The sequence below is a fragment of the Hydra vulgaris genome, chromosome 04 (assembly GCF_038396675.1).
Source record: "Hydra vulgaris chromosome 04, alternate assembly HydraT2T_AEP".
Taxonomy (NCBI): domain Eukaryota; kingdom Metazoa; phylum Cnidaria; class Hydrozoa; order Anthoathecata; family Hydridae; genus Hydra; species Hydra vulgaris.
This window is the reverse complement of record NC_088923.1, coordinates 6,584,439-6,606,689: the sequence shown is the minus strand read 5'-3', so window position 1 is coordinate 6,606,689 and position 22,251 is coordinate 6,584,439. Positions and strand designations below refer to the sequence as shown.

The 22,251-nt window shown below is 27.4% G+C and overlaps 1 protein-coding gene across 2 annotated transcripts in view; it reads left to right on the top strand.

The window, feature by feature from the left end:
* LOC101236644 (solute carrier family 22 member 15-like) overlaps positions 1–21,782 on the top strand; it is a 69,747-nt gene extending 47,965 nt beyond the window's left edge. For both annotated transcript variants that reach the window (XM_065795332.1, XM_065795333.1), the window contains 3 exons: positions 20,385–20,493; positions 20,588–20,796; positions 21,161–21,782. In XM_065795332.1, coding sequence (XP_065651404.1) covers positions 20,385–20,493; positions 20,588–20,796; positions 21,161–21,246 — 404 coding nt within the window. In that variant the 3' untranslated portion in view covers positions 21,247–21,782. The remainder of the gene's footprint in view (positions 1–20,384; positions 20,494–20,587; positions 20,797–21,160) is intronic.
* The last annotated feature ends 469 nt before the right edge of the window (positions 21,783–22,251 follow it).

Sequence of the window (22,251 nt, the reverse complement as noted above, 5' to 3'; positions counted from 1 at the left end):
CTTAAAGTTGTTGATATTATCTATTGATGTTTACAACTTCAAATAGTTTCAAAAGTATTTACCAAGACGAAATTAAAAATATTGAGTTAAAAAAAGCAACCATCATTTTTGCGCGTTTTATATTAATGACTTCACGCGTAATTTTGACGCCGTTAAAAAATATTGGCTTAATAATACCTAATCCTTCAACATTTGCTTTAAAAATGTTAAAAATTATGTCTTTATTCTATATGTATGTATTTATATTCTTTTTTTGTTTGTTTAACTTTATAAATTGCTTTCTTTTTCAATTTATTTAAATTAAAAGGAAATCACTGCAATGTTAATGTTGAGTTGCCAATACATAATTCTCTGATTACAATAAAAGCGTTGTGCATTAAATGTCGTGCGCAAAGTTTGAGTAAACAAAGATTTATTCCTTGAATTGCTGCAAGAAAGTCACAAATAAAAGGAGAACGTCTACTCATTGTGCAGTAAAAAATTGTTAAAACGGTAAATATAGGCTTATAAAATGGAGAGAAGAACTTTGTAAAGTTCATGGAACAAGGAGAGTAGAAGAAAAATGCAATTGTACAGAGACTTTCAGGAGTAGTAATAATATACTATTTTTTTTTAAATATAACCAGTCCAGACTATAACTTAATTTGCTATTTAGAAAATGCTCACTAAATAAAAAAATTAAACCTAACTCAAAAAAATAAACTTATATATTAAAACAACAAGAAGATGCGTAAAAGCTAATCCTGCTTCAGAATAAAAAGCCTCTTAATGAGGAATTGCTAAACTCAGACAAAAATGTAATGTTTTTTACTGGCATATAAAATATAAATCTGTTCAGATCAATATACTATTTAGTAGCACTACTTATAAAACAAAAATGAAATGGTTCAGTTTCTAAAGAAACAACTTAGAAATTAAAAAAAAATGCCAAATTAATAGCAAAAATAAAATGTTATTAACTTTAATAAAGTTAAAACTTGTGTTTGTGGAAAAAGATCTGGCTCACAGATTTAAAATTTTACTCTCATTAGTTAGTTGTATCATTATAACTTGGATTAAAGGATTACCTTCTTTTATTAAACATTTGATATTCATACCAGACAAAGGAAGTTTGAACTTCACAAGACTAAAAAGATTTGATCACTTACGAGATACACTTGCAATTATTGATACAACAAAAGTATTTATTGAAATTCCGAAAGATCTAGAATTTCAAAAAGTTACATTGTCTGAATATAAACACCATAATACTGTAAAGGTTTTAGTTACAGTAACACCAAACTCTTTTACTAATTTCATTTTAAAATCTTATCCAGGATCAATATCTGACAAAAAAATTAGTTAATGATTTCAATTTGTTAGATAACGTTCCGTCGTACTCATATATAATGGCAGATAAAGGATTAAATATAGAGAATGAATATCTTTGTCGTAACATCACATTATATAAACTACCTGGTAAAAGAGGTATATACAAAATGCTACCAAATGATGTAACTAAAACAAAAAAAAATTGCTTATCTAAGAATTATTGTTGAAAAATTATTTACTATTTGTATAGGTGGCAACAGATTGCTCAGAATATAGGTGGCAACAGTTAGTGTGCCTGTTTTAATTTTAAGTTATCTTTTTTTTCCTAAGTATAAAAGATTGTTTTCAGTCGATGTAGTTTTACAAATTGAAGATGGTGACTTTATTTCAATGAAAAATAAAGTCACCATAATCTGGAAAAACAATATACAAAAAATTTAAAATCCTATTAAATTACTTGATTTAAAAAAGCTGTATCTTTGATATCCATATCTGATAACTATATTGAAAATCTACCTCTATATTTTAGTCGACTTGGTTTGTTTACCTCCGCAAACTTTGCACATGACATTTAACGTGCGTGCGCAACACTTGTTTTTGTAATCAGAGAAGTTTGACATTGAGTTAAAATAAATAACCAGCACATTATATTATATGCCACGAATTTTTAAATAAATTTAAAAATTCGTGGTTTATAATATAATGTGCTGGCTATTAACCCATAGATTAAAAAAATATACGCAAGTCCTTCGCACCACAGGACTACTAAATACTTGCTTGTAGTTGTCGTTGAAAATATATATTAATATATTATAATAACACTATATAGTTGTAAGGAAACTCGCGTTTAAAACACAAAATAAACTACAAATTTAAAAAGCAAATTTATAAAACACACATCAACTTTTTGAGGTTTACTGTTCAGTAATATTTTACTATAGTTGCTGACTATATTTATTCTTTTTTTTATTTTATGCTTCTTTTCTTTTTTATTTATTTTTTTATTTTTATAATTTAAATTGTTCGTATTACATTTAATAATATTAATTTTTCTTTTACATTTAATACATATTGATAAAATTGGTTTTGTTAATTATGAAAACTTTTAGTTTTTCCTTCAGAGCAATAATATCCAGTTTAATAAGTTCTATATTTTGAGGTATTATTTTTTTTGTATAAATTGAGGTCACGGTATACAATTAAAAATCTCAAAAACTTTTTGTATATTTTATGGGCAATGTGAAGCTTCTGGTTCTCCTGTGATATATCTGTTGGCGTTGGTTTGAAAAAAGTTATTATTAAAATGAGTTGGGATAAGTCCGAGCTTATATTTGAGCGTTAATCAAATATTTTGGTAAATGTTAATTTAATAGATAGTATTCAAGTTTTTAAGCATTCAAAGTTCAAAGCCATTCAAATTTTTATGTAAAGGATCTTCATAAGTGAAACAATTTTTATTATAAATCAATCTTGAAGCGTATTTCTGGTGTATATATACAGAATTTAGTTTAGATTTATTTGTATTTTCCCAGGCAATATTAGCATATGTTAGATAACTTTGTATATAAGAAAAGTCGAAAATTTTTAGATTCTCTACGAAAAGTATAGGTTTGATTTTGTAACGTATGCCGATACTTTTTGATATTTTTGTATTTAATGTTTTTATATTGGCTTTCCAAGAAATCGTTTTGTCAATAATTATCCCAAGAAATTTAATAGTTTTAGTTCTTTAGATGTTTATGATATAAATCTTTAGGAATGTTAGCAGGCTTGTGATTTTGTTTTTTTTTGCTGGTTGGATTGAAACAAGATGTATTTTTTTTTTCTGTATTTAAGGATAATTTATTTACTTAAGACCAAATATTTAGACTCTCAAGGTCATCGTTCACAGATTCAAAGATATTTTCAATTGATGCTGATGAATAAAACAAGTTTGTGTCATCAGCAAACATTATTGCATCGAGTGTTTTTAGTGGTTTTGGAAGATCGTTAATAAAAGTTAAAAATAAAAGAGGACCAAGAATGGAACCTAGGGGAACTCCACATTTTATTTTTAGTAAATTTCACTATTTATTATCGCTCGAAATAACGCATTGTAGTCTGTTGCATGGATATCTTCTAAACCAATCTACGCTAATATTTTTTATTCCGTATTTTTCCATTTTTTTAAAATAAAATATCATGATTAGTTGTTTCAAATGCTGGGTATAGGTCTATAAAAGTTCCTAATACAAAGTAATTTTTATTAAAAGAATCACTTATGCTATTAACTAAATCTAATATTGTGTGTTCTGTTGAGTGCTGTGCTTGAAAGCCGAATTGTTTTTTATTTAAGAATTTGGTTTTAGTTAGGTATTCATATTATCTATTGTAGATTATTAGAAAATGTTGGAAGTATTGAGATTATTCTGTAATTGCTAATTAGAAATATTTCATGGTTTTAAAAGTAAGTAGAATTTTAGCTGCTTTTAATTTATCTGGTGCAGTTCCAGTTTTAATTGATGATTTAAATATTTCGAAAATAGATTTGCGTGCCTCCGAAAAGACATTAACAACAATATTACTGCTAATGTCATCTACTTGTTTATTTTTATAGACACTTGTTTATTTTAAAAGAGTTGATTGCATTTTCGAGTTCATCAATTTTTAGTTCTTTAAATATTATTTTGTTGTTGACACTAGTTAGATAAGTTTCAAATGAGTTGATTGGACAATGGACTTTTGAAGCTAGATGTAGGCCTATGTTGACATAAAAAAGTTAAATATTTCTGAATCTATTGCAATTAGAGCATTAAGCTATTTATTTTGCAGTTTTTTTATCCCAATTATTTCTTTCATGATATACTTAGTTTTTTTAATATCACCATTTGTGTTTTTATTTTATTTGAGTAATAGTTATTCTTTGCATTTTTTTATTTTGATTTTTTCAAACAAGTTTTATACTGCTTATAAATATTTAGGTTTGCCTCATTTCTATTTTTTAAATTATTAATATCAAGCTTTTTTGAGGATTTTTTAATACCTTTGGTAATCCAGGGACATTTTAAATATTTTTATTTTATTAATTTAACTTGGAAAGTGAATATTGTAGATTTTTAGAAACATTTTTTCAAAGTTATTATAAGCAGAGTTAATGTGCCCAACATGCAATCATGGTAGACCTAGTCCCACTCTTTTGCCGATAGTGAGTCTTTAAATTGTTGAATAGCAAGTAATTTTACAACTATTAATAGATTTTATATCTTGTGTCAAGGGGAAGAAAATAGGAAAGTAATCAGATCTATCTTTATTATTCATACTTTTAAAAAAGTATAAAAGATTGAATTAGTTAATATATTGTGGATTGCAGTGTTAAAGTTGGAGCTACCCGGGTTGGTTTGTTAATAATTGGGAAGATGTTGAAGCATTTTGTCAAAAGTAAAAGTTTAGTTATTGGGATATCATAAACCATCTATGTTCATGTCTCCAATACAGAATATTTTTTTTTACTTGTTGTTTTTTACAAAAATTTGTCTTAAAAGATTGAAAAGTTTAAATATATCAACTTCAGGTGGCCGGTAACATGTAGAGACCACTATGTTTTTCGATTTGTTGCTAGTTAATTCAATTGTAAAAACCTCATTATCGACATCTGAGATTAAAAGTTCATCCTTAATTTAGCAACATGATCATTCCTTATATAAGTTATAACTTCACCTCCCGTTTTGTTAGTTTTTCTTTCAGATGATAATAATTTATAATAAAGAATTTCTAGTTAATAATCATATACATAAAATTACAATAAAAAGTTTGCAAGAAGATTACAATAATAATTTAAGAATTCATGACAATTTTAATATTTTTTTTAGCTGGTTCTTTATTTGAACGAGGAGTCAGAAGTTTACATAAATTATTTAAAAAAATGTTTGAAAGAATATTTCCGTGATGTCGATGCATCTCAAAGTTGTTAAACTCTGATACCATCATTAGAATATTGCTCAATGAAACTCTGCATACGTGATCCTTAATCGCATTAAAAATTATAAAAGGAAATATTACCCATTGACAGGTATTATCAGTGGGAATATTAAGTCCACCACGGTCAATTGTGTCTATGTATTGTTCATATTTTTGGTGGTAAAAAGTATTTTTTTCTAGCAGCTTATTTTCTGATAGTTCGATATCTTTACGAGTAAAATACCCCGATATGTATATAAGTGCCATATTTGTATCAGGAGAAATGAAAGATTCAAGATCTGGTAAGTTGTCAAATATCTCAGCAGAGGACTCATCCAATTAAAAGCCGCAATTCGGACAAGAATGGGTTGTATCAAGACTTATGTCAACAGCCAGGTTATCAAGTGACAGTAAAAGCTTGGCTCTTGAAATATTCAATTTTTCAATCACCTGTTGTACTGTTATAAAATATGTGCCTCCGGAACCTTGTCGCAATTTACTAAACTCTTTTTCCAATTGATCAGTAGTAAACTCACTAAGAATGACATATTGATGTGAGCTATTCAATAATGATCGACATCATTCAACAACACCATTGCACTTGTGGTAAATTGATTGTGCAGTGTCATAAGTAAGTTGTTTCTTTTACCTTGCTTTTCAGCCATCTTTAAAGCCATATTTCCAAAATTTAAAGTGTCCAACCTATTATCATTAGGATTTCTAATTACTGCTTGAAGTTCATCATTAAATCTAATATCTGCACCTGTTATCTTAACATTGAGAACTTTCCACCACGATACAACAATGTTAATAAAATCTGCTGTGTCTTGTCTTTCTTTTATATGTTGCAGTCCTGGATGGTTAATCAAAGCATGGTAAGTTTTGTCAAAAAATATCCTTAAACAGGTTGAAACTGACTGCCTCTCAATTGGTTTTGGAAATATTGAAACCTCGTTTAAATTAGATAATTTAACTAAATTTTTGGATTCAAGTTCATAAAGCTTTTTAAGATGATCCCATTGTGCTACTTTATGTACTCCTTTATCATAAAAAATAAGTTGACCATTTTTTTCAGTAAGCCAATTATTTCTAATGTCTTTAAGCAAATGTACAAAATCAAAGATTAAGAAAATACCATCATTAGTCAATCACGGTTTATTTGGAACTGTTCTTTTCAAGATTTTAAAAAGTTCCTGATTAATTCTATTTCCATCACATATTATGGTTTTGACTTGACCCGATGATTCCTTTATTGATTGGGTAGTAATGCTAATTTGTTCAAAAAGAAGTTACGAGTTTAATTTACTTATAGGTATCATTTTGGTAATGAACGATGGTCCACCGAATAAGCAATTAACCATTAAACCCAATACAGATTTTTGCAAGAGAAGTTGAATCGTTCATTGCTTTTCCAAACAATGTACCACTATGATATAATATCACTTTTTTAACATAAACCTCGTCATGCAATAACAAACAAAGTTTCTGTTTTTCTTCAATAGATTGGAAAATATTTTTCAAAAAAAGCTTTTCGTTTAATTAAGAAACTTTTGAAGTTATTCTTGTCAAAGTTCTTACAGAAGGCAATTGGTAATCTGTTCGCAATTGATTACACAAACTTCTGGACGTAGCAAAATACTTAAAAGAACTAATAATAATTTCTTTAGAATAAATCTTACTACCAATACACTGTGAACCCATAGAAGCTAAATGTTGTTGAATTACAATTTCTTTTCTTCCAAGAATCAAATTCTTTAGATAACGTACGACTTCTTCTAATATTGACCATGCATTAATTTTGGAAACTCTGTTTTTAGAAATTGTAGAAATTTTAATTTTGACTCCATAGTGAAAAGTTTCAAAATGCAAATCGTCACTAATCTTGATTAAAAAAATGAAACCCCATTTAAATAAGCTTGTGATTGCAAATGAATAGTGTTATTAATCATAAAACATACCGATGGAATACCTAAATCTCTTTCATTACTTAAAATAATTTTTTTTCATTTCAGCAAAATTTACTCTATCTTTTTCTTAAAAGGTTGATATCTTGAGCGAAATTTCGAAAACACAAAGAAGCACAATTTGTTGAACGTAATGGAGGAGATTGAGTGGGAATTTGGCAAGAAGGTATGCCTGGCCAAACAGATGGTAGAAATTTAGGACGATACTTTCCTCTAACTTGTCGTTTTTCAAAATTTACCGGCCAATGCAACTCACAAACTACAGTGTCATTAGTTACATTTAGATTTGGATTTGGAATTACTTTAATCCACATTTGTTTTTCTTCTTCATTTTTAGGAAATCGATATGCTGAGATCTTCAAATTATCCGATTTCTTTTTAGCAGATAAATAATTTGTAGTACAGCCATAAATACAACACTTTTTACCCATATTTCAATATAACAAAAATGGCGATTATAGTTAAGTACAGTTTAAAATAGGCCCCCAGTCAAATACGCTGTTTGCGCGATGGCAAGGCCTTCAGAATAGATCGCCGTGTACTGAATAAATAACCGCATTCGATTAGAAAATGCTTTAGCACATCCATGTTTCTATTTAAACTTCTTATGTTAATGTTAACTTTATTTAATTACTTTTTAAAGTTTTTAGTTTGCTTTTAAAAGTTTTTATCCCAAAGAAGGACGAACTAAAATCGTTTTCGTTAAAAAAATGCAAATTAGCGTCAGAAACATCATCAAGTAAAACATTTGCTGGTTTTTAAAAATTTAATTGTAATTTTTCAGAAACTATTGTTAAGTCAGTCATTATTTAAATCGTTTAAATAGCGCTTCGCTTAATGAAGCGCGCGTTTACTTTTCAAATTTAACTTCTGCTAATTTACTTTCGTTGCGTAATCGTTTAACTTCTTTCCAAAGCTTCTTTCTTTCTAACCTCGTTTCTTTTGCATAATCTTCGTTAATATAAATTCCGGTTTCTTTAAGTTTATTTACGTAGCTTAATATTTTATTTTTATTTTGATAATTCGCTTTAAAACGCTTTAAAACGACTGATTTTGGGGTTTTATTATCTTTACCTGCACCCACTGGGTTTGCTCGTTCCACAAATACTTTACTTAATATACTTAGTTTTGTTTTAAAAATATCTTTTACAGCCTTCTCACTCCAGTTTTCTTCAGGGGTTTCTTTTTTGACATCGATGCGTAAGTTGTTTCGTCTCGAGCGATTCTCTATATATTTTAATATTAGTCAATAGATCTTTTTTTCTTCAAAATTTCGTTGTCAGATTTTGTTTAGGTAAGAATAAATTCATCCCTAGCTTTTTCTTCTTGGATATTTTAGCTGACTTTTATTTCGTTAACTTCATTATCAAATCTTCGGATATTTTACTTCTTAATGTTGATTTCAGCGACCATTTTGTCTAATCTTGCTGTTATTGTTTTGAAGTTCGAACTTATAATTAAAGTGAAGTTTGATTCGTGATCTTTAAGCAATCTCTCGGTTTCTGCAAGTATTCTTTTTTTTTCTTTTTCTAGTTTGCTTTTTGGTGTAGTTAAGGCAATTTTAAAATTTATAGTGCCTGTATTATATTTTGTTGACTACGACATTATTCCGTTAAATGATAAGGTCTGTGAATTATGAAAAGAGAAAAAAAAAAAAAGTGAAATGACAAACTTTGCAGTATCCTAAAATATATATGTTTGTAACAAAAAAACCCATACCAAAGATTTTTTTTTAAAAAAAATTTCTTAAAATCATAATCGCTTGTCCAAATTTGAATAAAATTTTAAATAAATACGTTATTTTGGTGAAATGAACATCATTGTTAAATAATATGATCTGTTCTGATCGTTTGTTGGCAGGTTTTCTTAACTAAAAGCTCTTTCTCTGTCGGAGTTATTATTATTGTAGTTGTAGCCGTAAAATATACGTACAATATGTACATACAGCAAGCAGGGAAAACACCCTACTATAAACTACCAGATTTATAAATATTCGTTCAAAATTTTATCCTCAACCGGTGATCTAGCCTAATTTTTAAAGAAAGTACAGTTGAGTAGAAAGTTACTTGCTTGGGTAATTCGTTGGAGTATTTTGCTGATCTATTATATAGTTGGCTGTGTCTTGAAAGACAGTTTGGAATATGTGCACGCCTTATTTTAAGACAGTGACCACGTGACAAGGAGTTAATAAATTTTGGTTGATGTATATTATTAATTATATTAAATCAATGTATTAGTTTAAAAATTTGGATAAGCATCGTAGGTGCCGAAACTCAAGTGATGGTAGATTTAATCTTATTAGTTTTTCGTAGTATTGAAGATTTCTCACGCTTAAAGCTCATTTTGTTGCTTTATGTTGAACAGATTCAACCAAAGCTAGGTCAGTTTTTAAATACGAGGCCCAAACAGACACTGTATATTCAAGGTGTGGTCTTTATAACACCTTATATAATTTGAAAGCCATTTTTTCATCAATGATGGTGAATGTCGTTTTTAGCATACCAAGAATTTGTAAAGATTTGGAGTAAACTTGATTTAATATGTATGCTCCATTTAAGGTTAGATTCAAAAATGACTACTAAATCGCTCTCTTTAGTAGAGCTTCTTAGACTTTCCTTTATACCTTGGTTATTTTGCAAAAAGTAACTATACATAAAATTGGTTTTACCATAATAGATAAAACAGCATTTTGAAATGCTTAATTTAATTTAAGTAATCAAGTGTTTGACCACTCGCATACAAGCGAAGACGATCCTAAAGATCAACAAAATTAGTTTCCAATAAAGTTTTAGAAAAAAGTTTTGTATCATCAGCAAATATTTCAGAAGTTTCAGTATGTTGGGCAAGATTGTTTGTAAAAAGAATAAAGAGGAGTGGGTCGAGAATAGGACCTTGAGGGACACCTCTCAGAACATCAACCCAGACAAAGCTAGTATTGTTAATTGTAAGGCGTTGCTTTCTACCTACTAAAAAGGAATTAATCCATTGTACTAGTTTACCGTTTATTCCGAATGATTTTAATTTTAACATAAGCCTGTTATGAGGTACGGAATCAAAACCTTTAGCAAAGTCAAAGTAGATTATATCTATACTGGGACGAGTTTCGGGTTGTTTTGAGATTTTGATATTATTTCTTTTTCATGAAATATTTTTGCTTTAACTATTTCAACTTTAACGGAGCGATTAAGACGATTGTAATTTGCTTTGAGATCTTCATTCTTTCATTTAGTTAAGCAGTTGATATGCCAAGCCAATTTATTTGCTCGGTTTAAGCTTATAATATGTAAAGTAACCCTAGGATTATACTTTTTTTCTTATTTTTTTCTTGGGGATAAAAAATTTAAAAGCAGTACGATAATAAAAAATTAATATATTGAACATTTGATCGCAATTGCCGCATTTTTGTGTAGAAATATAATATTCCAATCGATTAATGCAATAAAGTTTGATATTGAATTATAATCACCTTTGTTGTAACTAAACAATTGAGATTCGTTTTCGGGTAGCGGTTCTGAAAACTAAGATTCTCTAAGTAATACTGAAGTGACCCTAAGTGTTACTACCTAGTATAGCATTAGGAGACAAATTTAAAATAGAATTATTTTTGTCGGTAAATAATAAGTCCAACATATTTTTTGGGGAACCCTATGTTGTCTGGAAAGTAGGGAATGTGATGTGTTAGGTAAAGAGGCTGTTTTGGTAAATGTTCCAAAATTCATACTTGTTAGAACTGTTTGGATTGAAAGCTTTAATACTTTTATTCGACCACTTCATATACGGGAGATTAAAATCATCAACGATCAAACAGTCAACGTAGGGCTTCCTAAATAGGCTATGAGCTAATTTGAAAGATTCAGCAACATAGTTTATTAGATTAGCATTATTTTGTCTATATATACACCCAATAAGTATGCGTTTATTATTAACTTTTACTGGTACTCAAACTTGTTCAAGGGTTTGTATAGAACTGATTTCCTTTTTTTTTTTTTTTTGTTTATTTCGCTGTTTAATAACTTTTACAATTTAAAAGTTTATAAAAAAAAACACTGACGGAACAAGTAGAAGACATTATTTTGTCTTATCACCGAGTCCCAATCGTACTTATTTACAACAACCGTATAGTATATTTATACTTTACAAACTATTTATTGAAAATTATAAATGTAAAACTAAATAACAATTAGTTTAAGAAGTACTTCAAAAACAGTATTCATGTTAAGAGTAATAACGAATTAAACAAGTAAAACTAAAAGAAAAGTAAAAAAGAAAAAGCAAAAAATAAATAAACTAATAAAAGAGCACGTATTTAGAAGAGCCACACTATATACCTATATTATGCAAAGTATTTATTGAAAAATATGAAAATAAAATATTTAACAATTTGTAATAAAGTAATATTTAAATAAAGAACGAAAAATTAAAAATAAAAGAGTACTTAATTTACAAAAAGCGTAACATTGTATATGTATATTTAAAAACCAATTTGTATATTTTATTGTATTAATTTGTATATTTTATTATATGTATATATATATGTATATTTTAAAACCAATTTGTATTTTTATTATACATGTATATTTTAAAACCAACTTGAATAAAAGTAACAGAAGTAACAATAGTTAAAAATAATTAATAGTTAATAGTTAAAAAAAAATAAGTTAAAATAATAGTTAATAGTAAAAATAATTAATAGTTTAGTAATTAGTAAAAATAATTAATAGTTAATAGTTAAAAAAAAAGGAAAAATATTCAAGAACTCAGATTAGATTTCAACAATAACTTTTAAGATTAGAGGAAACACCCTAACTGAATTATTGAAAAAAAAAAAAAAAAACTTTGTGAGAGTTAAATAAGTCAGTAATGTAGATAGCTTCTTCGCCACCTCTACATCCGTCACAGCAATCTTTGCGATATATATTATACCTATCGATTTTAGGAACGGAGTCATTTCGAAACCATGTTTCGGAGACTGCAATAACATGATAGTTAAACTTTCTTGCTATTGCAATTAAATCGTTTATTTTATTATCAAGGGATGTTGCATTAGTGTAGTAACAATTAACGCCGTAGTTTGTTTTCAGGTTATGTACATATTTACCCTTGTACTTTATTTTTGTTGTTAGGAGAGTAAAGGGAGAGTAGTGATTCTTAGGCAGTGGTCTGGAGATTTTTGAGCTTAACAACTTTTATATTACTATTTGGTTCATTACGCTTCAAACTTCATTGATAGTTTAGGTATCGCTCAGCTTTAGTCAGATCTGGGTTTATAAAGATATTTTTGTAATCATCCAAATTTTTAAATTTTTTTCGCTGATTTAAGTAATGGGTTACTTTCTGAATCATCTGATAGTTGGACGATAATGTCCTGGTTTAGAGGACATATATTTAATACATTTAACAAACTTTGCTTTTGCATCAGATTCGATGGTAGCTAATATGTTCTGAACCGTTTTATTATTGTCGACTTACTTAACTGCATCTGATTAATTAGTAGACTCTTTAATATCATAAATAATTACATTTTTTTCTTTCTTTTTGTTGTTGTTGTTGTTGTTGTTGTTGTTGTTGTTGTTGTTGTTGCTGTTGTTCAATGGAAAAGCGTTGATAACTGTTAGCTGTTGGGGTTTATTCTATACTATTATTTTTTGTGAAAACTTATAGAAATATTGTATTTTGACAACTATAAATAGTTAATACAAATCAGAACCAATTAGAACTAGGACCTATAGTAGATTAAGGCAATTTTTCAAAAGTTTTTAACTAAATTCATGTTAACGCCAATGAGCGAAAGTGATCTAAAGATTCCAAAATAACGTTCTTTAGATTTACTATTAGAGGTAGTAAATAGGGTTTTGAAAGTTATATAAAAAAAGGAAAAGTTTCTTTAAATATTAAAAAAACCTGGAAGAAAAAAAATTATAACATCTAAAGCTCTTGTTTGGACATAATACGCTGATGAAATCATTTTCATTTCAAGTAAAAGAATTCGAATAATTAGTTAATCGCCTGAACTATACGGAGTTGTGATAATTTTTTCTCTATTTTTAATATTTACCTTCATTTTTATTGTAAATAAAGTCATTCTCAAAAAAAAATACGTCTTACTCGTCTTGTACCGCAAACGCAAAAAAAGTGCAACTGCTTAGGTTCACGACTTTTTAATAAAACATTTATGCACATTTTTAATTGTCCTTTTGTACTTCAATCTGATTTAACAATCAAACGATACACCAATATCCGTGACGAATCCAGGGGGTTGGGGTATGGGGTATGCATTCCTCCCCTTCCTACCAGAATCTAAAAATCCTAAAAATATCTTAGAAATTAAGAACATTCTTATTTTTAGGAGACGCAAACATGGTAAAAAATATATAAATACTTTAATATCCCCCCCTCCCCCTACTCCACCATAAATTTCATCGTAAGTCACAAAGGCTCTTACCAAGATATTTACTAAGATACTATCCCCGTGAATAAAAACGCTTGTCTTGCATGAGTTATTATATGGGTTTCTTATATGTGTGTAAATGTTCTTATATGTGGAATAGTTACAGCCTATGAATGGACTGTTACAATAACAATCTATGTGCAGTGAATGATTGGGATCATGCTTAGAATAGCGATGTTAATTTATACAATTTTACACGGAACTATTGAGGTGAAAAAAAATAATTAAACAGACTAAAAAGTACTAATTAATTAACTCAAAGAAGCTACGGAAATTATAGACTTTATTACATTTAAAATCGTTTAAATTTTTTTTACGGGGGAAGTATTATAGTATTTATTGTTGCATAATATTGGGGGTTGTTGTTGCCAAATTTTAGGGTGGGATGGGGTGGGGTGGGGTAGGGGAGTTCAATAAAATGTTACAATGCATTACGAGGGGAGGAGAGCGTCAAAAAATGTCAAAAATTGCGTGATATAATTTATTAACGACCCCTAAGATATGTTGTCACAAATTGTAAAATTATTAGTTACGTGCTCAGGCTTGTACCTGGTAGGGAAGGGGAGGACTTTTATAGAGTGATTGTCACCCTCAATTTTAGAAAATGAGTTGGTCTTAAAATAAAATTTATTTTGGTTTACATTTTTTTTTTATCTTTTTTTATTATCTTCTTTTAAGTATTAATTTAGCATAACAGAATCGGTTTGAAATTAGGCATTTTTTTAAACCGTTTTAATTTTAATATTCTTTTATTTTTTATATTTACTTATATATCGTTTTTTTTAATTCCTTTAAATTATTTAGTTTAGCATGAATCGAAAATAAAAAGAAGAAGCTGAGAAAAAAACAAAAAAAAAATTAAATCATCTACAAAAGGAAATTTTAAATTGGCATTTTATTTTTATATAAAAGATGGTGAAAAAGAAAATGAAACCACAAGTTTGACGACACTAAGAAAGAGCGAGGGGGGCAAGGAGCAATCTCTTCCCCCTTTTTTTTAAATTTTTTTTTTCCCCCCCAGAGATTTCTGAATTAAGACTTTTTTTAAAAATTGACGATTAGGCGTCTCCACTTCAAAACTTTATTTTTTAAAGAAAAGTATGATAAGGGGTCTTTTATTAACAAACCATTTAATAATAGGAATAAACATAAAGAAAAACTATATCACCACAAAAATAGTTTATTAAAAATTCTGTTTGGTCTGATGCCAATATGTTTGATTTACAGCTTTGATATTTCTTTTTTCAAATTAATACAAGCGCTTCTAAAATTGTTCATAGTTGATCCATCATCGGGTAAAGTCTGCTCGGAATTGGCAAAAGGAAGGTATCTTGCAGGTTTTCCATGAAATGCGTTATCTTAAACATAATTATAGAAAGCATGTTTAAAATAAACACAGTTAAATTTAAAGCGCTTTACCTTAATTGGATGTTGAATACAATATTTATGATGAAAGATGTAGGAACATTTTTTAATCTAATTTTTAACGTAATCACAACTTAAATTTGACAACTTATTAAATAATTTTTGCTTGATATTGAAGTGCGTTCAAATTTCTTGCAAAACAGGTAAAAGAAAACACCGTAAAATAAAAAATAAAAAATGTCTATAAAATAATCAACAAAATGATAGGTTGCTGTATTTATAGTTTTTTAGTTAATTATTAAGAAAAAGCTTTTTTTTTTTTGCTAAACAAAGCTTAATTGCAATTTACTTACGTATTTGATGCAGGGTAGATTAGGGTAATATGAGCATCTTAAAGTGGTATCCTGGCATTATTTTGGTGAAAAATAAAAGAAAAAATAGAAAATTAATAAAAAATGTTATTTAGACAATTAATACTTGTAGAATTCAGTATAAACATTTTTTTTTAAATAATACTGCAAAAGATTATTGAGCTGACGATTTTTTGTCATCTATCTGAATAGTGTACATAATTTTTTATTTTAAAATTGATTTTTCTCAGTTTCTTACTTCTTTTATGAGTAGCTGTAGGAAAACAATGACATCTCAATATAAAATCATTATTTTAGCTTCAAATTTTCAAGATATGTTCATTATTTTAATTTTATTCAAATATATTTGGTTCAGGCACAAGTTACACTAGTATACTAGCATTGTGCAAAATTTCAATCTTTTATATTGATGTTATATTTTTTGCAATAGGGGAGACCGGGGCTAGTTGGTTCGGTTTTTACTCTATGAGCTCTGTAGCCCTAACAGTACATTTTTTTAAAAATATTAAAGTGTAGTCTTAAAGAGTATGGATTAGGGTATCTTATAAAATTTGCATTCATTTACAAAAAAATTTCTCGGGGCCTTTCCGAACCCTCAAAAAAAAAAAAAATAATTTGCGCCAACTTACCCCACCCCGGGGTAAGTTGGCGCAAACTATATAAATGAATATTAATGCACTATTAAGTGCAAAACTAATAGAAATTTTTTTTTAATTAATTTTAGCAACAATTTTATCTCAAAATTTAATATTACTTTACCGTATAAAAGCCAAACAGTAGCCCACCTTTTATCTCTGGAAAAAAAAACTTAAAAATTTTTTTTTTTAATTTTTTTGTAAGAATAAATATTTTCAATATTGTTAAAAATTAAAAAAAAAAAAAAATAATAATTTTATAAAAAGAAATATTTTTTTCCATAGTAAATGCTATGAGCCAACTTACCCCGTAAAAAATTTGTCAACTAGCCCCGAAAGCTTTTTTTTTAATAAACAGTCTATAGATCCTGAAAAACGGCAGCTTTGAAAAAAAATTCTGACTGAATATAGTAAACCAATTGTGACTGGAACTTTTACAGTAATTTTTTTTTCATGCGATTAAATATTTTCTTTGTAAAGTAATAAAGAAGCGATGTTCTAAAAGTTACCTTTTTGTCCAAAAAACGCATAAATCTCAATATCTCCCATGCGCATGCGCGAATCTTGACTACAGTGAATGATGAAATGGTCAATAAGGAAGTTTCTGAGTAATTTTTTTCACTTTTTTTCAAGGCTCTAAAGATAAACGCAGTTCGTCAACTTACCCCTGCGACCAACTAGCCCCGGTCTCCCTTACGTTTTAGATTTTTATTATCTAATTGCTAGTAATTTGTCAAAGATATTTATTATGAGTAAAATTGAAGAAAATAAAAAAAAATTAAAGGATACCACCGTAGGCGAAAATTGGAATATTTTTATAAGCAATTATGCAGGATTCAAAATTTTTGCGAAAAAACAATTTTTAAGGATGTTCCACATGGATTATGAGTAGGGATCCCTAAAAATTGTGATATTTAGGCACCTGAAATTTTTTCTCCAAAACACAAAGGTGTTAAAAAAGACTATTATATCCAGACTATTTGGTAACATTAGCACTTTAAATAAGCTCAAAAAAAACAATTTAGTAAAAAAATGCCAATTGGATAATTAGAACTAATTTTTGAAATAAAATGAAGCGTTATTAATATAGCATTATCATTAAAATATCAAATTTTTTGTAATAAAATACATCTTCTGTAAAAAATACAATTTACCGCTTTATTTTAAACCAGCATCAATAAATTCATAAAATAATTCATTTTTAACTTCAGAATATTACAGGGTTGTGCGGGAATATAAATTCAATTATGCGGAAATACAGATCAACTTATGCAGAAATAACACTGTTAGCACGGATCCTAATAATGCCAAACATCATGGTATCCTGAAATGCAAATTTTAAAATCTTTTATCCTCTTATTTTGTCCGTGGAAAATATTTGAATGTTCAAATAAAGTGAAATTTCAACTTTGTAGTGCAACAATAAAAACACCAGTCAAATAAGAACCACTAAATATAGTTTCATAAAAATTAATGAAAATGCATTTGGCTGCATTACACTGAATAAAATTTCAGCCGCATTGGTGGCAGTTCTAATTTATATTTTGTTTTTTGCTACTTATACCTCAAAACGTTACCGATTACTGTAATATTCGATCACTATTTTCAAAATAATGATTAAATGGGTGTTCTAGTACCAGCAATTTTTTTTATAACTGTTTTATTGCTACAACTTCAATTTTCATAAAATCATAGCTTAAGGTTTATAATGAACATTTTACCCATTTTCATCCTTAACTGCTGTTAGTATTCATGAATTTTATTATTGCATATCAAAATATTGAAGAGTATTTAACTAAAAGAGTATATTAAGTTATTTTGAATAAATTTTTTGTTGAGATAATGAAAGACCATGTCTTACATGTTCTTATTTAATCAGATGCTGTTTGATGGTAATGTAAAAATATCTATTTTTGCACTTCATTAAGTCAATGTGTTTTAAAAGGTTTTGTAAGTTTTAAAAGGTTTTGTAAGTTTTAAATGGTTTTGTAAGTTTTAAAAGGTTTTGTAAGTTTTAAAAGGTTTTGTAAGTTTTAAAAGGTTTTGTAAGTTTTAAAAGGTTTTGTAAGTTTTAAAAGGTTTTGTAAGTTTTAAAAGGTTTTGTAAGTTTTAAAAGGTTTTGTAAGTTTTAAAAGGTTTTGTAAGTTTTAAAAGGTTTTGTAAGTTTTAAAAGGTTTTGTATGTTTTAAAAGGTTTTGTAAGTTTTAAATGGTTTTGTAAGTTTTAAAAGGTTTTGTAAGTTTTAAAAGGTTTTGTAAGTTTTAAAAGGTTTTGCAAGTTTTAAAAGGTTTAAGGCCAATAAAAATTATTTAACAGAAACGTATTTTTCTTGTTTTACCAAATAATAGTCCTTTTGCCACAATTGCACTTTTTAATACTTTTTTTTTGTTTGCATTTTGGTAGTGAAAAACTATTATACTTTAGAAACTTTTGAGATGCTTATACCATGCATAAACCGCGCTTCAAATAATAAATCAATATTTTTTTCTTTAGAATGAAAATGGCATACGTAGCGATAACAAAAATATGATAAAAATTGTTGATAATTCACAGTAAAACACTCATGTAACCTTTATTTCAAAAATAGTGATCAAATATTACAGTAATTGGTCATGTTTTGAGGTCTAGGTAGCAAAAAACTAACAAAATATTAACTAAAACTGTCAGAAATCCTTAACCATTAAGCCAATCCTACTAAAATTTTATCAAGTGTTTAATGTGGCTATATGCTACATGTACACTAACGTTTATCAAACTATAAGTAGTAATTCTCGTTACACAGTCATTAATATTGTCGCTTCTGAAACCAAAATTTCACATAACTCGGAGATTTTAATTATACTTTTTTCCGCGGAAAAAATTGAAAGATTTCAAAATTTGCATCGCAAAGTACCTTGATGTGTACGTTATCACCCCATATAAGTGGCGTTCTTGGGTCAGCAAGTTTAACATAATCAGAACCCGTGGTAACCGTGTTAACTTATGCGGAATAATAAACTAAAAAAAATTCGAAAATGAAAATTTAAGCAAGTCAAAATAAAAAAATATAAATGAGAAAATGAAAATATGACTATGAAAATATATATATATATATATATAAATATATATATATATATATATATATATATATATATATATATATATATATATATATATATATATATATATATATATATATATATTATTTTAAAACATCAAGAAATACAGTTTCTCTCAATACAAATAATTTTATTATATAAGAAATTTTCGCTGGGTTATGGATACCAGCATCATCAGCTTGTAAAATATTACAATAGTTTTTAATCGTTATAGTTTATATAAAATTGCTACTATTGACGTCAGCGGTTGAATGGCTTCTTTTGATTTTTAAATTTTAAAAATGGCGTCCAAAACATAGTTTTTACATATTGGCCTTCATCAATTCCGCCGTTTCGCGCAGAGCACATGTTGTTTTGTATTTCTAGTGCCTCTCTAATTTTTCTTTCAAACTTTTTATTTTCTACCTTTAACGTTCTTGTTTTTTCCCAAATAATATTTTCATTGCAAAAGGTTTTATGAAATGCTAACGCAGATTGATTAGGTTTGTTTTCATTAATGCTCTTCTGATGTTGATGCATCCGCGTACTTACCTGCACTTTTGTTTCACCTATGTAAACTTTGGAGCAGTTGCATTTTATTATATAGGTTCCAGGTTGGCTGTTACTTGGTAGTTTTGTTTTGTTTTTTGATGTTAATAATCTTAAATTTGGGTTTGATTTAAATGCTGCTCTCTACCCTGCTTTTCGGAATATTTTTCGAAGTTTTGGTGAAAGGCCTGGTACCCAAGGTAAAGACACTACAGGAAGATTGTTGCATTCTGATGAAATTTTGTTTTTATTTTGTCTTTTTTGATGAAATTGGTGTTTAATATTCCTCAATACACACCAATTTCATCAAATATCATGTAATATTCCTCAATACACAAAAATTATTCTAATATTTTACAAGCTGATGATGCTGGTATCCATAACCCAGCGAAATTTTTTTATATAATAATATTATTTGTATTGAGAGAAACTGTATTTCTTGATGTTTTAAAGTAATATATAATATACTCTCATACAAGTTGTCATCTTTCAATATATATATATATATATATATATATATATATATATATATATATATATATATATATATATATATATATATATATATATATATATATATATATATATATATATATAAAAATATATATATATATATATATATATATATGTATGTATATATATATATATATATATATATATATATATATATATATATATATATATATATATATATATATATATATATATATATATTTCATAAATTATAGGTTATGTTGGATTTCGTGTGACAGTAGCAGTTATTGCAAAATTTTGTGTTAACCTATCTTATGGTGCTGTTTATATTTGGTCAACTGAACTATTTCCAACTTCTATACGGTAAATATTAAACAACTTTTACAAACCTTAAAGCTAACTTTTCTAATGTTAAATTTGAAGGTGAATTTAGGTCTCACGTGTTTAATTAATTTAGGTCTCAAGGCTTAGGAGTTTGTGCATGGGCTGCTATCTTAGGAGCTGCAGCAGCACCATGGTTCAGCCAATACTTGGGTTACGTACATAGATCACTTCCATTTTGTGTGATGGGTAGCATACTCATTATTTCTGGAATATTCTGCTGTGTGTTAAAAGAAACAAATGGAAAATCAACAGCAGAAACACTGTCCGATAGAAACAGAAACAGTAATAATTCTATAAGTTTTAAATTATTAAAATCTACTTAAATGTTGTGTACTCAAATACCGTAAATGCTCAAATTAATGTCATATATGTTTCAAAACAATACTTATGTTATTTTCATGTTAAAGAAAATGTTCGAGAATAACAAAAGAATTTTGATGTCAAATAAAAATTAAGAGGCCCATCAAATTATCAAAGGACCCTCAAAATATCAAAGATCCCTCAAATTATCAAGGACTTCTTCTATTATCAAAACTTTAAATAAAAGTTCTTTCCATTTATTACGTTAATAATTGCAATTACGGTATTCATACTTTTTTAAATTTTTATATACAAAAATTTGTATGCTTGTTTGATTACTTTTTAGTTGTTATAGATGACACTATGACGGATGCAGAATTGGATTATGAACTCATCGCAAGAAATGTTGAAAATAAAAAGATAATTTTATAGGAATAATTGCTTTTTGCGTGATATATATACAAAAATTTTACTTCAAATCTAAACATGTCTAAATACAGATGTAAGCACACAAACCTTAAGATAATTTAAAGCAAAATTTTATAAACGAATGCACACAAGGCGCTAATCAGTAAGTAGAAAGAGAAATGAAACAAGATTTAAAAAAAAAAACTTTTTTTTTATAAATCAAAGTAATTTTGAAACTTTTAAGCTACTTTTTTTTATATTTTAAAGATATTTTTAAGATATTAAGAAAATTTATGATATTTTTTAACATTTTTTTAATAAAAGTTATTGTCGCCAGCAAATTTGGCATAGAATAAATTTTGAAATAAAATTATGTCATTATCATTATTGATTACAAATTAGTTTTTATTGAATAAGAACCTTATTTTATTTATACAATTTTATGTAATTTAAATGATTAATCTAAATTTGTTAGTTTTATATCAGGAGTTTTTGTACAATGTACAAATTGAGTTTAATTTTCTTTATTTAAACGTTTGTTTTTCAATTACTTAACGCAACGTATTTGTTTTTTACTATTTTCTTTTTCGCAGTTTTTACCACAGATACTGCAATTTGCAACAACATTTATGTTCTTGAACTTCTGAATACAGGTACAAATCTAAGTGCTTGCTTCTCAAGCATAAACATACTATAAAATACTTGATGAATGAAAGTAGTTGTAACATATGTCATTTGTTATAAAAACTTAAAAAATAAAAGCTATAATAAATAAAAAGCGACGAAGAAAGAGCGCAAATGAAAAGAAACAGTTGACTTCATAGTTCCACAAGTATATGCATAATTGCTCTCAGAATACAGTCTTCGTCTAAATAACCTCCATTTTACTACTAATTATGTAATAATATGTGAAACATCGTGAAGTAAACGATTAACAACTAATATATTGATTTATTCCTTTTCCAGAAAAAACCGACTGATTAATAGAGGACATTGAGTATGAATTTATAGTCAAAAAAGCATCAGTTC